The sequence below is a fragment of the Gallinula chloropus genome (genome assembly GCF_964237585.1).
Source record: "Gallinula chloropus genome assembly, chromosome: 1".
In the NCBI taxonomy this organism is placed as follows: domain Eukaryota; kingdom Metazoa; phylum Chordata; class Aves; order Gruiformes; family Rallidae; genus Gallinula; species Gallinula chloropus.
In genome coordinates, this window is record NC_140085.1 from 70,762,717 (window position 1) to 70,777,854 (window position 15,138).

Consider the following 15,138-nt stretch of genomic DNA (forward strand, 5'->3'; position numbering starts at 1 on the left):
AGATGTTTCTAAAGTTAAATACCTTTCTTAACAGCCATGCTGGGGAGGAGGAAAGGAGCACCTTCTGGTTTCCTCAGAGCCCTTCTCTAGACCTGGGATATCCAAGTGTGTCCTCCAGCAGCTTGCACTCCAGTGGCTGTGCTCCCTCCTCTCCTTGCCCTCATGCTACAATGACAGTTCTCCATCTCCTCCTTCAACTGCTCATCTGGTGCACCCTCGGTTTGGGGGCGTCTGCTCCCCGTTTCCAGCCACCACCCCTGCTGGTCACCTGCTGGGGCCCTCATGGACAAGTCTCTCAACAACAGGATGAGGAGATCAGGGTCTCATGCCTGTGGAACAGCACCATGGTCCTGCGTTACCAACCCGCCTCAGGAGCCAAACCAAAGGCGGAGAAGAAAGAAGGGTGGTCACCACCCCCACCTCGCTGTTCCTGGTACCTGAACTCGGCCTGGGTGAAGAACACCTGGCGCTGGTCGGGCTGGGTCGTGCTGCAGACAGGCCTCCTACCAGGAAGCACTCCTCCACCCTCAGCCTCCAGCCTCCTTACAGTGCAATGCTCATCTATATCATGCACTGCACCGGAGTGTTTTCACCACAACACGAGCATCAAGATGTCTGGGCAGGATATGCGGCTGTTTGTGCTTTGGCCACAGACGCACCTTATCCGCATGTGGCAGCCCATAGAGCTGGGCTGGTGTGCTCGCTTCAAGAGTGCCAGCTGGGAGTACCTCTTCAGCAGCCAGGGCGGTAGCCCATCTACCCTGCTTGTTCCCAGCACGGCACACCAAGACAGACCACCGCCTGCTATCTACCCAACAGCCGAGTTGCAACAGACTTGTGCCACCTATTACAACTATCGCTTGACTGTGCGCTACATGCACCAGGGACTCCACATTGCTTCAGTCAGCATCAAGGAGATGCCTCATATAAACCTCAGCTTGTCTCTCAAGGTAGAGCCTGACTTGCTGCGAATCCTTAGCATCAGCTCCAGGCTCCTCAGTATTCCTCAACAGCCTCTCAGCCTCTCCTGGAAGCTTCAGCCCCTTACCCTGAGGACACTGGCCTACAAACTGGTGGACACGGAGGCCACAGGAGGTTGGCTCCATTCCTTCAGTTCCTTTACTCTGCAGAGCAACTTCTGTGCTATTCCCACAACTGAAAGCCAGGGTGAGGTGGTTGTGGCCAGCATCTACTTTCCTGTTGACAGAATGAAGTTCAGGGAATTGACGGGAGAACTACATCTACTCAACGGTACCCTGAGCCTAACTGCAGGCACAGAAACTACCACCCATATCAACCTTTACCCAGGGAAGGATAACAGTAGCACTTACATCTTCAAATACAACCATGGAAAACTTCACACAAACAAGGAAAACAACAGCCCTATTTCTACAGATGGCCCTAACACACGCACTGTGTTCTACCAACAGGAGGAACTCTCCTACTTAGTCTCCATAGAGTTCGTGGCCTTCCAGTGGTACAAATTCAATATGTACCTTTATATGAATCAGAAGAGGGCTTTGTTTAGGTCTCTGGCAGAAAGAGACCTTGAAGTCCATGTCTTCAGCAGCGGCCGTCCTTCTTCTCTGCACAGCTTCACTTATTTAGTGTGGTTTATCCCTGCACAACATCCAATGCTACAGTGTGAGTGGACTTTCCATCTGCAGCTTTTTGGAACACAAGAAGACGGCCTTCTCCAGAACAGAACATACACATACAAGGATCACGTAAGAAACGCCAAACGTTTTGTCCGCTCTGCTTTACCCTTTGATCCAGAGAAATACACAGGGTTTGTGGCAAAAGTGAATTGTATCAAAAAAGCATTTAGACCACCTCTTTTAAGAGTCAAGCTCAACAACTATGCTGCAAAAACCATAGAAATGCCAGTGGCTTGCCAGAAAGCAGCCTGCTACATACACAGTGTGTATATTCAGAGACCTGTTCGAAATGCCCATCTCCTGCGCCACAAAAGAAGCGCATCTTTTTTTCTCTTCGTCAGATTGCTAGTAGACTGCAACGTGGGTATATCCATTAAGCCCCTGTGGCGAATCTATCGTGTTCAGGACATGAAAACTCCTCCAGACTGGTCTAGACCAATGAACTCTTCTTCGATACACGGCGTAGACATGATACGCTTAACTGTTCCCAGCTTGGCTTTAGATTACGGGTTGTATCTGTTTTATTTCACTGTGGAGATAACCCCGATTAGGACCACAACAGTCCTCAGGGGCTCAGATCAAATTTATATTCAGATTGATCCCGACGATATAGTGGCAAATATTGCAGGAGGCACATTCCGCACAGTGGGCTTTTCTGATAATTGGACTCTCGATGCCTCTGCATCCCATGATCCTGATTCCCAGGAAGGACTGAAGGGAGTTACGTTTACCTGGTACTGCACTAAAGAGGTGTCAGACTATAAAAACATGAAACTCAGCCCAGGGAAGAGCTGCCATCCATCCCAGAGGAATTTGAAATGGTCAACATCCTCAGATCCAGTTCAAGTAATGCCACCAGAATCCCTCCCAGGAAATACCTTATACTACTTCCGTCTAGTGATTGAAAAGAACGGGAGGCAGAGTTATGCCGACCAAACCGTAGATGTGCAGCCTGGCTCCCCACTCCTCCTGGACGTTGCATGCCTTGAAAACTGTGGTAACACCCTAAATCCAACGGAGAGGTTTAGCTTATCTGGAAAATGCCAAAACTGTAGAACACACAACCAGCCAGTCTATTACTGGTCCCTTTTTTCAGAAAACTCTACAGAAATCAGCTTTGACTGGTCTTCCAGAACCTCAACGGGGAGGTATGGGGCTTACCTTTCTATACATGCTCTGACTTTTACAAAGACTGCACATCAATCCTACATCCTTCATTTAACAGTAACTACCTGGGATGGTAGGTCTTCAATCTACAGTCATGCATTCAAGGTAAATTCTCCTCCAAGGGCTGGTAAGTGTAGCATCAGCCCACACTGGGGTATAGCCTTCCTGACCAAATTTGTTGTCCAATGCAGTGGATTTTCTGACAGCAACTTACCTCTGACATACAAAGTCATAGTAGCTTCCAATGTGCCCAAAACTACCAAAGTAACTTCTGTGGAAGAAAATACATTTGGCACAATCCTGTACTTTGGTTATCAGCCTAAATCTCCTCCATCTTTTCTCCCAGTTGGAGTGCCCTCTGAGAAGTATACCTTGACTCTTTACGTTCAAGTCTATGATTCCCTTGGGGCCTTTACCCAAGTGAATTTATATGTCCGCGTGCAGAACCCAGTTAACAGCCGACCACTAGCTTTTGTGTTCCGCAAACTGCTGGACTCAGTGACTGGTTTAAGTGCACCCATGACATCTTATCTCCAGTCTGGAGATAATATGAGTGCAGGTTATTTGACTTATCTGGCAGCCTCAGTCTTAAACTATATTAAAGCCACACCGACTCTCCCGCTCTCTAAGGATCAGTTCCGGGAAAACCTGATTAAAACATCCCTGAATATTTCAGTTGAGAACCCAATGGAAGTCAACCAAGTAGTTGCTTCTCTTTCTCAAGTGACCGAAGAAACCGATGAAGTGAACATTCAGTCTCAAGACTTTGCTCTTCAGAAACTGACGGAAGTAACAGAAATGCTGAAGGTACAGAGAAATGAGAACCATTGGTCTGAGGATGCAGAAATTCAGACCAGTGGAATACTGAGATGCTTGTCCAACATCCTGAGAGCTGCTCTTCTGAATCGCAGGAATGTCAATTCGAAAGGAGTAAAACAAGTCATCTCCATCATGGAAAATTTAACAGAGATTGTTTTCCAGGGCAAAGTCCCAGGAGAAACAGAAACTCTAATGGAAACACAACACTGGAATATCACTCTGCAGAAAGATGAAACCTGGAACATTGAAAATGCTTTCTCTCCTACCAGAAATGCCTGCAGGAACTGCTTTTATCCATCACTGAAAAACAGAAGTTATTCAGGATTGCCCAATGATGCTGTGATTTCCACTGCCCTTTTTGAGTTTGATGAGAACCCCTTCCCTTGGTTAGGTCACACATCGCAAATTGCAACAATGGTCTTGGGGTTCAAAATGGCAGAGACCAAGGCTAATGGGCATCTACAAGGGATTGTGCCTGAAGGAGCGGAAATTACTATTGCTAGGAGATATAAGGGGGCTTCAACTTTTCCATTAGTAATGGGACCTGATAAAACACAAACTTATACAACCGGAGGATTTGTTTTTGAGGCCAGCAGAAACACCAAGAGTGTATACATCCAGATCCTGACGGAGTTAAAAGTTACTTTCCAGGTGCTAGTATTTACAGTTGCCAACATCACTCACGCTCATCCCGTAGCCTCGTTTTATGCTTTTCACAACATGTCAACCGTTGCAAGCAAAAATAAGACAGCTAGAGCTGACTGCAACATTAAGGGTCCCTATATTATCTGCCTCCCAGAGTCACTGCTGAAAGCCATAGCTCAAGGAAGTGCTACAGAAACTCATAACATCTCCATTGTCTTGCTGGCACCCTATGTCGTAAGATACCAGAACGAGAAACTGGTGAGCATACACCTTTTTAGTGATCAGTGCTTGTTTCTGGATGGGGTTCAAAGTCCGTGGAGAGAAGACACATGCAAGCTCGGCTCCTTGACCAACTTGCAGAGGGTACACTGCGTCTGCAATATGAAGCAGATTGACACAAGTGTGTCAGACCACACTGTGTCAAGAACGCCCACGTTTGACATCAGGTTCCTGGCAGCCAAAGTATTAGTTTCCCCCAACACAGTAGATCTGGGAAAAACCCTGATAGCAGAATTACCTAAAAACCCAGTGACCCTCTTTACAGTGCTCTTTATTTTTGCCAGCTACTTTTTCATGTCTCTCTGGGCCATCAGAAAAGACAAGGCTGACAGGGACAGAAAAGACAAGATTATAGTTCTGCTGGACAATGACCCCTTTGACAAAGTGAGCTTTTTGGTCACTCTATACACAGGCAGTCGCTGGGGAGCTGGAACCACAGCAGATGTCTTTCTTCAGCTCATTGGCCAGGATGGCATGAGTGATGTCCATTGTTTATGGAACCCAGATTTTCCATCTTTTCAACAAGGAAGCATGGATTGTTTTCTATTAACTACTAAGAAAGACTTGGGAGATATTTGTTCCCTCAGGGTCTGGCACAATAACAAGGGCCAGTCTCCAAACTGGTTCTTAAGCAGAGCTCAAGTTGAGAACATAGCCACTGGGAAGACCTGGTTCTTCCTGTGCAGGAAATGGCTTTCTCTTGACAAGGATGATCACTTAATAGAAAGGACATTTCCCGTCACAAACCCCAAGACATCTGTGCCAAGAATTGACTATTTTTTAATTAATTTTACCAACAGAGTGACAGAGGGCCATCTGTGGTTCTCGATTTTTGCAACTGTTCTTAATGACAATTTCACTAGGCTCCAAAGGTTGTCTTCGTGTTTAGCATTGTTATTATTAAACTTGAATGTTAACATTATGTTCTTCAATGCTGACAAGAATGAACAATCTCCAAGACATGTGAGGTTTCTGAGATCACTAACAATAGGAATCGAATGTGCTTTGATTACCAAACCTGTGGAAATACTTATAAAAGCCTTATTTAAGTATTCCCAGGTGGAACCTTCTACACACAGTGCGGCTCAGACACACACAAAGAGAAGTTCACCCCCTTCAGCATCAGCTGAACTTAAGAACTGGAATGAACATCAGCGAGAATTGTATGTTTCAGAATCTTCAGCACAGTCGAGGAATATTATTCCTTTGGAGAACCTTCCCGACCCCAGCAACTCCCAGACCCCACCATGTTCCCCAAAGACAAGAAGCAAAAGAGTTGCCCGAAACCAGAGCAACTGCACAGTAGCTGAAAGACATGCTAGTGTAATTGCAATAACAGAGGAGCAGACAATAATTGCAAACTCCCCTCCAATAGCTACGGCTTGCCAGACAAGGACACTATCAAATTCCAATTTTGGTGCTACCTCCACAGTAGAAGGGGTCAACATTCAGAAAGAAGGGAAAACAACAGGCATTTCCATGTCCTTCTACGAGAGACTGCGCAAAATTGTTTATTGTTGGTGTGTCTACCTCGCATGGCTACTAGTTACAGCTATCACAGGGATAACGTCATTTTTCATTGTGTTATATGGTTTGTCTTATGGCTACGAGACTTCACTAGAGTGGCTTTTAGCATCCGCAATCTCCTTTACTGAGAATGTGTTTCTCCTTTCAAATTTAAAAATCAGTTTTCTCTCAGCTATTAATTCCATTTGTCCAAAATACTGTGAAAACATGAAATGGCAAACTCGGCCAAAGTGTTTGAAGCTGCCTGAAGAAACAAGGAGTGCTGAGGAGATGAGAGAGAGGCACTTGAAACTTGTTCAAATTAGAAGCACCAAACAGTATAAGCCTTTAGAAGCTGATGAAATTTCAAACATGATGAAAATAGTAGAAATTAAAGTCAAGGCATTTAATTACACAAAAGATCTCATCAGTCACCTTGTCTTTTTAACACTGTTATTAAATTTTGCCTATTCCACTGAGAATGCCAACAGTTTCTACTACAACCAATTCATCCATGACCAATTCTCTCCACAACTCTCCAACGTAGATAAGCTAGAACATATCTACGTGTGGGTGAAAGACTCGCTCTTGCCTTTGATCCACAATGACATTCAGCCAACCTTTCTTCCTGAGAGCTCGTCCAAAATCATTGGTTTGCCTCGGATGAAGCAAATACGAGCTAAAGGTACTGAGAAAAAGTGTTTCCATCCTCACAGCTTTGGAAATAACTCTGTAATCAGAAAAAGCCACTGTCTTCACAAATACGGCACTGACGTACCAGAGAAAGGCAACTACGCTGGCACTTGGACAGAGGTTGCCACCCAATATGTTTCCAAGGGTGTCAGCAGTTACAGTGGATTCACTTACCAGCGAAACAAGACTCCCTGGATGTATTATTCCTATGGAGATTTGCACACATATGGACCAGCAGGATACACGTTTTACTTTTTCCCTGAAGAAGGAAGAGCTAATTCAACGACAAGGCTGGATGCTCTACAGCAGAACAACTGGCTTGATGAAAAGACGTGGAGTGTGATCATTGAACTAACTGTCTTTAACCCAGATGTAGATCTCTTCTGTACCATCTCAGTCATATTTGAATTGTCTCATTTTGGGATCATAAAACCGAGTCTGTCAGTAAACTCTTTTGCGCTCCCCCTTTTACATCAGCGAACTAGAGCTCAAACGTTCCTGTTTGCAATTGTTCTTGCCTTTCTGCTTATTTACATTGCAGATGAACTTTACATAATAAGCAATGAAAAAAAAGACTATGTTAAAAACATTTTCAACATAATCAACTTTGGCTTAAAAGCAACGTTCCTCCTTTCTGTTTTTTTAAAGGTCGTGAAGTTTAAGATGGGAGCGGATATAGTGAATTTTTACTTACTTCACCCAAATGATTTTGCTCCTTTTCATGCGGTTTCTCATTTAGACAAGACTTTAAGGATTACTATGGGGTTTCTAACATTTCTTGTATTTTTGAAAACTCTAAGATTTACTCAATTCATTTATGCCGTGCGCTTGGCACAAAGATCGATCTCAGCAGCCCTTCCAGTGATCTCCTCGATGGCCCTTGTGGTGGTGCTGTACCTATTTGTATTCATGATTTTTGGCTACCTTGTGTTTGGACAGCATGAGTGGAGTTACAATAACATGATTCACTCAGCTCAGACCATATTCTCTTACTGTGTTTCAGCATTCAGAGATACTGCATTTTTATCCAACAGGTTCCTGGGTAGTCTTTTCCTAGCCTCTTTTATGATGGTGATGGTCTGTGTCTTGATCAATCTCTTCCAAGCTATTATAATATCTGGCTATAGACACATGAAACAACGCGTGTATGAAGAGCCATCTCATGAAGCACAAGTGGCTACTTTTATATTGCAAAGGCTCAGAAGACTATTTTATCGTCTGCTCTGTAAAAAATCCGTAACAAGCGAGCCTGATATTTTTCACAGTGTACTCTATGGGCAGCCTAAGAGAAGACACCAGCAACGTTTAGGGCTCAAGAACAGAAAAATAGATGGCAAAAAAAGAGTTTATATTGTTATATGAGCAAGGAAATACTTTGTATTCGAAATCACCTTTACTCTGTGATACTTGTATGTTAACTGAATGCTCATTAAAAAAATGATTTATTAAACAGCCAATTACATTCACACCTGGTGATAACACGGAGTGCCTTATTGACCATACAATTACAGAGTGCTGCACAACGCAAGGACCCACCAACAGAACACTCTGGGGGGACCCAGCCAGTGCCCCTCCCCACCCAGCCCATTTAAGGGGGAGGGAGGTCAGGTGGTGTGGAAAACAGCCCAGGTGAACTCAGCTCACCTGGGCTTGCTGCTTGGGGAGGTTGACTCCGGCCTGGCCAGCACCAGGACAACCCTTCACAGATGGGAGGTAAAGATGAGGGGATTCATGAACTTGGCATGTTGACAGAGTGATATAAATGGATGGGGTCCAAGTTTAACCCTGACTGGAAAACACCTGATTTGAGTGGTGCTCGTGTGCCCACTGAGGCCACCCAGGAATTTTATTTTCTTTTATTTTTTAACTTATCTCTCCTGCACACTCTTCACCATGCAGGGCGCTTGCAGGGAGCGTTACGGCTCATGAGGCAACGGCGCCCATCGCCCCTCTGTCACTTGCTCCTCTCGCTGCGCTGGCCGCGGCCAGGCACGACCAGCCGTTTCCAAAGCCAAAACGCCTTCTCCCCTCGAGCTCCACATGCTTTCGGCACCGGCCGGTTGCCCTCCGCCACGCAGGCCCGTCGGAGCCGGTGACCTACAGCCCCCCAGGGAAAGCAGGAGGCCGGGCCGCCACCCTCCTCTTCTCGGGAAGTTGCCGACGCCCCGCAGGAGGCCGCGGGCGGTACCCCGGGCATGCGCACAGCGCCACCTGAGAGCGGCGCAGCCCTCGGCGCCCTGCGGCGCTGGCCCTTTAAGGAGGGGGGCGGTGCTGGGCCCTGGCGTGGCGGCGTCAGCGCGGGAAAGCAGGAAGCGGCCTGTGGTCTGTAGTCACGCGTGGGCGGTGGTCTCGGCGGGTGTTGCGCCGTTCGGGTGGGCAGAAGCAGGGGTGGGGTGGGGGCTGTCTGCGTCCCGGCCTGTGCGCGGCTCTGGCTCGGCCACGCTGCGGCCTTTCCCCCCCGGGGTAAGGGGCTGGGGAATGGGCCTCCTTGGCAGCCGGGTCCCGGTGCTGAGGCTGCCGGGGGAGGTCGGGGGTTGGCGGGGCGCAGCTCCCGCCAGTAGCTCAAGTTATTCAGAGGAAAAGGAAGGAGCGTTTGGTCTCTCCTCAGCGGCCTGCGTGCCTGGGATCTGGAAAACGCTTTTCCTTTCCCCCTGGCCAGCCGGGAGCTCCCTCTGGCAGACGGGTGGCTGTAGCCCCCCTCCCCAGCCTGGGGCGGGACGCAGCGTGGCTCCTGTGTCGCTGCGGAGGCAGGGAGCAGGGCTCCTCCATCGCAGCAGGCAGCTGCAGAGCTGGGAGAGAGAGCGGGGCTCGAGTCCCCGCTTCGCAGTCAATGGGAAAGGCTTCAAACCTCCCGGGTGCTTCCTTACCAGAGCGTAAGATTCGCTCGTAAGGTACACTGAGGAGAGGGGAGGGGAGAGGAGAGGGACCCTCCCCTCACCTGCTGCTTTTGCTCTTTTTAGAGTCGAGGTCAAGAGGGAGCATGAGCCTGCTGACCAGGGTGGCTGCTTGACAGGAGTCACTCATGGTTCTGGATCTACAGCCAAAGCCTGAGTCTGACTTTCTTTTGTTGTTTGTGTTTTATTTTCTGCACAATGGCAGAAATAAAGGCACTATATATATATAGTCTTTCTTTGATAGAATGTAGTGGCCACAGTTTGCTTTTTCTGAGGAACTCTGTGTGTTGAGGGTGGGTGTGGAGGATTCCAGGGAAGCTCAGGGCTGTTGGAGGGCGCTGCTTTTGGACTTAAGGGAAGAAGGAGCTTTAAGGAGTCTAGGCAACTTAGGGGAAATTCTTGTTTGCTGTCATATGCAGATGTTTCCAATGTGAGGTTGCTCTTTGAACAGGGTGGTGTTGAGATCATATCTTTGGACTGTAGAGCCATGGAAATAATCAGGTACTCAACTTCTCTTGAAAAATGAGGGGGAGGTAGGAAGTTTGCAAGATCTATGAGAGATGGGGTACCGCAATTTCTCTCTGAATTTGCTCTGAGAACCCAAATAAATGTCTCCATATCACAGTGATGCTAGAAATGGTCTCTCTGCTTAAGGAGAGAGATTAGTCATGTGGTTTAACTTCACACTTAATCCTGACACGTTCACTGATCATCTGCTTGTCTCTAAGGCACTTGCACTTGTAGGAGTCTCTATAACACTGCAAAATGTCATCAGACTAAAGCCAGCTCTGCCTTGGGCATGTTGGACTAAATAATCTCCTGCCATTTCTAGGCATTTATGAGGCAAAGGATTGCACTAGTAGTAGCTATACTAGTGCTCACAGGTTTGTGCACTGGGTAGGGTTTGGGTTTTTTTTCACTTAGGGGTTTTTCCCCCTACTGTAATGTTAACCAGTATGCCACCTTGGAGGGACTGCTGGATGTATAGCAGTGCAAAGATACTGTATGTTGATTAATTTCCTTTAATTGGTGTAGTTTACAAGTTGTATTGATATCAAGCTTTTTTGTCAGCCTAATTAATTACAACAGGAAAATGTTACACTCCTTTAACTATATCCTTACAATTGAAGTGGTATGTTTTATATAAACAAAATGTAAGAACTTTGGGCTTCTGGACCCCATGCCAAAGATGTTTTCCTCCTGGCTTAATTTCCCAGTTAAATATAGAAGTTTGGCTGGCACAGTAGCTGTTACAATGACAGCATTAACTTGTATCTTGTCTCACTTTGTCTTGCCTGAAATAGAGTCAAGATATCACAGAATCGTAGGGGTTGGAAGGGACCTCAAGAGCTCATCGGGTCCAACCCCCCTGCCGAGGCAGGGTCCCTAGGACAGGTCGCACAGGTAGGTGTCCGGACGGGTCTTGAATATCTCCAGAGAAGGAGACTCCACAACCCCCCTGGACAGCCTGTTCCAGGGCTGTGTCACCCTCACTGTGAAAAAGTTCTGCATGTTGGTGTGGAACTTCCTGTGCTCCAGCTTGAGGCCATTGCCCCTTGTCCTGTCCCCACAGACCATTGAAAAGATGCTGGCCGTTTCCCCCTGTGTCCTACACTTGAGATATTTATAAACATTAACCAGATCCTCTCTCAGTCTTCTTTTCTCAAGGCTGGACAACCCCAGTTCTTTCAGCCTATCCTTGTAATCTTCACAAACATGACAAGGTTACATCAAGAACAGTGGAAGAGCCCCTAAAAGTTTTAGTCTGCACAGATGCAGCCATCTGGGGTTGCCTGGGGGTGCACTGGCCAAAAAAAAGATTTTTATTTGATGTTAATGGTAGGAAAAAAAATGTATTTTGCTGTTAACCGGACTTGGAATGGAGATTTACTCCTCAGCCTTGTTGAGATGCTAAACTTTCTAGTCTGTACATTACCTTTGCACTGGCCTGTTTGCTAAAGCAGTGCTTTCACTGCTACAAAAACCAGTAAAGCTGCAGAGAGCCCCCAGACTCCAGATAGATAAGCACAAACCTGAGATTTGGATTATGAAGAATTAGCTACCATTGTGATTGCAATTGTTCAGGGTTCTTTGCTTTTTCCTCTAGGCCAGGATAAAGCAAGAGCAGGTCAGTGAGTGTTTTGTTGTTCCTTTTCTCAATGCCTGGTGAAAGCACTTTTCACCGGTTTTGTTTCCTTTTTTTACTGTCTGGCTAATAGAAGAACCAAGCTGTCTCCTTTAAAGTCTCCAGACTACATACCATGATAGTTTCCCACTAAGCCTTCTTCCCCACCCGTTCATTTTTTTGGTCATGACTTTTCTAACACTGAGTAAGATTACCTAATTAACTTTGCTTAGGGGTATGGATACGTGCAGAAAGGAAACACACATTTACATCTGTAACAAACAACACAAGCCTTATTTATTATCTATAGCTGTAGCAAATACTTTTCAAAATGCTTGATGTAAGCATATGGCGTATGAAATTCATATCAAGACCCCGTCAACTCTGCTTTATTAGCTCTACTCTGCAGTCCACATTTCCCTCTTGGACCTCAGTGAAATCTTAGATCTGTCTATGCTTGCTGGATGGCGATCTGAAACCAAAGGAAAGTGACTTTAAGTGTCTGTGACATACTGAAATTGCTGATAATTCTCACTGGATTTTGAGCTTCTTGGGCAAAAAGACAGAACTGCCAAGATTTTGCACCTCTGCCCTCCTAGAATACAGCCTGGTAGGAGCAGTCTGCTTTGGTGATGGTGAATTCAAGGATCCACACATCTCCATCCACACCTTCCTCCTGTTTTACCTGTGGTGAGCAGAGCAGCAAGTGTGTCCAAAAGAACTTCTGGAAGGAAAGAGCGTGAGCACACGTGCCGTGGAGAACAGGCTGCACACACTACAGAGCATGCACAAAAGAAATTACCTGGCTGGCTGTGGCAAAATACGTCTCCCAGCTGCCTGAGAGCAGGTATCTCTCTGTGTCAGAAAGACTATTATAAGCCATTCTTGTCTATGTGCCTTGATACCTCTTTGATGAGAGTGTTGGGTCTTGAAGGAAATAAATGCTGCCTTAGTACCTGCGTATTTTTTAGGCAAAGTAATCTAAATACTGGTTGGGAAATGAAGACTTTCTGTGAGGAGCAAACAGGCAACCTGAAAACATGCTAAAAATTCACAGTGTTTTGTGCCTGGCTGAATTCACGTTACTTTGTGCTGCTGGAAATCTCTTTCTGGTATTTTCTCATGTTCACTGTTCATAGAAGCTGGGATAACAAAACTGGAGGAACATGCCTTTCAGAGGAAATGGGCATACCTGTAAGAAAGTATGTGGGACTGTGTGAGTGAGAGAGTTACATGTACAGTAGGTCTGTATTCTCAGGCTTTCTCCAAGCTGACACTCTTTACCCCACCCACCACCCCCCTCCCAGTTTTGTGCTTGCTTTTCTTTTTGAAGGTTTTATTTTACATCATTACGCAGCCCTCAGCTTGAGCTCAGTCCTAACAAATTGAGAGCCTCAGTCACATTTTAATGGAAAGAATTCTTGTCCTGAAGTATATTAATGCTGAACATCTTGCTGGTTGGTCACAGAGGAAAGTGGGCACTGCCTGTAGCAGCAAGGACACTGTAACATGCAACCCCGTGTAGTGGGGCCCAAGTATTTCCTTACAGTACCAACTTTGCTTCTGTAGGGAGATAAATCACTGAAGCTATATTTATTTCTTTCAGGATTATGTCATGCTGCAGTGTCTTATTTCCTGAAACACTGTGTTAGCCTCTCCTCGTGTATTTCCACAAAATCTTGGTTCTCCTATTTTTAGATTCAGTTGGAAAGTGTCACCCTAAGTTTAGATTGTGCTTAACCAAGCTGATACTTTCAATGGTACACGCGTGGCCCTCCGTAACTTTTCTTAAAGAACAACTTAAAAGCAATCATCATCATTTAGATATTAACAAATAACTGACTTATTTTTCCCCATTAGGGATATTAATCTAACAAAGCTATAGTAGGGATACACACTTTGGAAGGAAGACAGAATTGGTTCAGGGCAGGGAGTAACCTGTGGCCATAGCATACTTGTTTATTGTGGCTATACCAGAAAGGAGATATAATGAAATCAGACCTTGGGTCTGGGTTCCCTGTTTTGACAAGGAATAATTGTAATTCAGTCCTGATATTCAGTTCAGTGACCATTTCAGTGTTTGTATCTCCTGTGTTACCTCCTCTCCAGGTCCCTATAACTGTGCTGTGAGAAGAACAACAAGCTTGCATCGCTTTCCTGTAGTTTTTAGGCCGTTTTACATGTTAGAATGGCATCATGGATGATGTGACTTTGTACCGTGCTTAGGAAAGTCTGTTAGAAGAGAAGCTGAAGAAAGAGGAATGAGGGGAACTGAGCAGAAAACCAGATATGAACACAGATTAATTTTTTGGGGAGGAAGGAAAGAGCTAATGGCACTGTAGTTAGTTCTTCTTTCACTGTCAGGGTTCTTCTGTTACACAGCAAGGGGATCCACCTTATGTTGTCCCTTCGCAGCCAGACATGGAGATAGCTTCTGCCTTGCATGCTTGGGCAGCTTGCTTTTGTTCTGGTCTGCCACTCACTTTTACTACGTGATCCACTTAGCCGGATTTTTCCAACCGAGTCACTCCCAACAGCTGCGGTGCTGAAAGGAGGATTCCCCGCAGCCAGTACCGGGGATGCTGCCCGTCGCCGTGGCTGCGGGGCCCGAGGTGCCCACTAGAGGACAGTGGTACATACCGGTTACTCACCGCCCGGCGGGGCTGCCGCATTCCTGTGTGAAGCTGTTAAATTCTCACCTAATTTGAGATTCTTCTTTACTAAATGCTGTCTAATTCGGAGCTGGCTGCCCGCCATGTTCAAGGAACTAGTACTGGGGCTATATTTTTTTTCTTTTTTAAGTGTGCCCCAGCTTTCTCATGTGCCAGTAGATGCCTCCTTGAGATTCATCCTGTGTTCTTAAAGCCCTTTTACCTAAGGAAGGGGTTTGATTTGCTTGTCTCCTCTCTTTCTGCTGACACAGCCTGTTCGAACATTCCTCACAACTCTGCAGAAAAGATGCTGGCTTTCCCACCTCTGACCATCTAGGCTTTTTAGCGAACAGCCACGGGGAGTCCACACAAGCTGTTGCTAAACAACAGGGCATGGGGCTTGCAGTGCGACCCACGCCTAGAGGGGAGCCTGCAAGCTGCAGTGATTTCAGTTCCTTCCCAGCAGAGAGAGCACAGCGATACCAGCACAGTCCCCCTGGTCTGGCAGGAGAAATTGCTGCAACAAGTCAAGATTTTAATTCAGTCAAGTGATCTTTGGGAGAGGTTAATAAGGGTAAATGTTCCAAATGGCCACGCTCAGTGAAATCGTGCTCCTGGGCTAATTTGTTATGCTGAAGTCAAGGTAAGCCACCTCAAAGGAAGAGCAGGGCGGCAGCCAAAAGGTGACCTAAACATGTCTT

At 46.2% G+C, this 15,138-nt stretch overlaps 1 protein-coding gene across 1 annotated transcript; it reads left to right on the forward strand.

Moving 5' to 3' along the window:
* Positions 1 to 170: 170 nt before the first annotated feature.
* PKDREJ (polycystin family receptor for egg jelly) lies at positions 171 to 8,129 on the forward strand (the record flags this gene model as incomplete). The annotated part of the gene is made up of 1 exon (XM_084278766.1): positions 171 to 8,129. One exon carries the CDS (start codon positions 171 to 173, stop codon positions 8,127 to 8,129), a length of 7,959 nt encoding a protein of 2,652 aa, XP_084134892.1.
* Between the last annotated feature and the right edge of the window lie 7,009 nt (positions 8,130 to 15,138).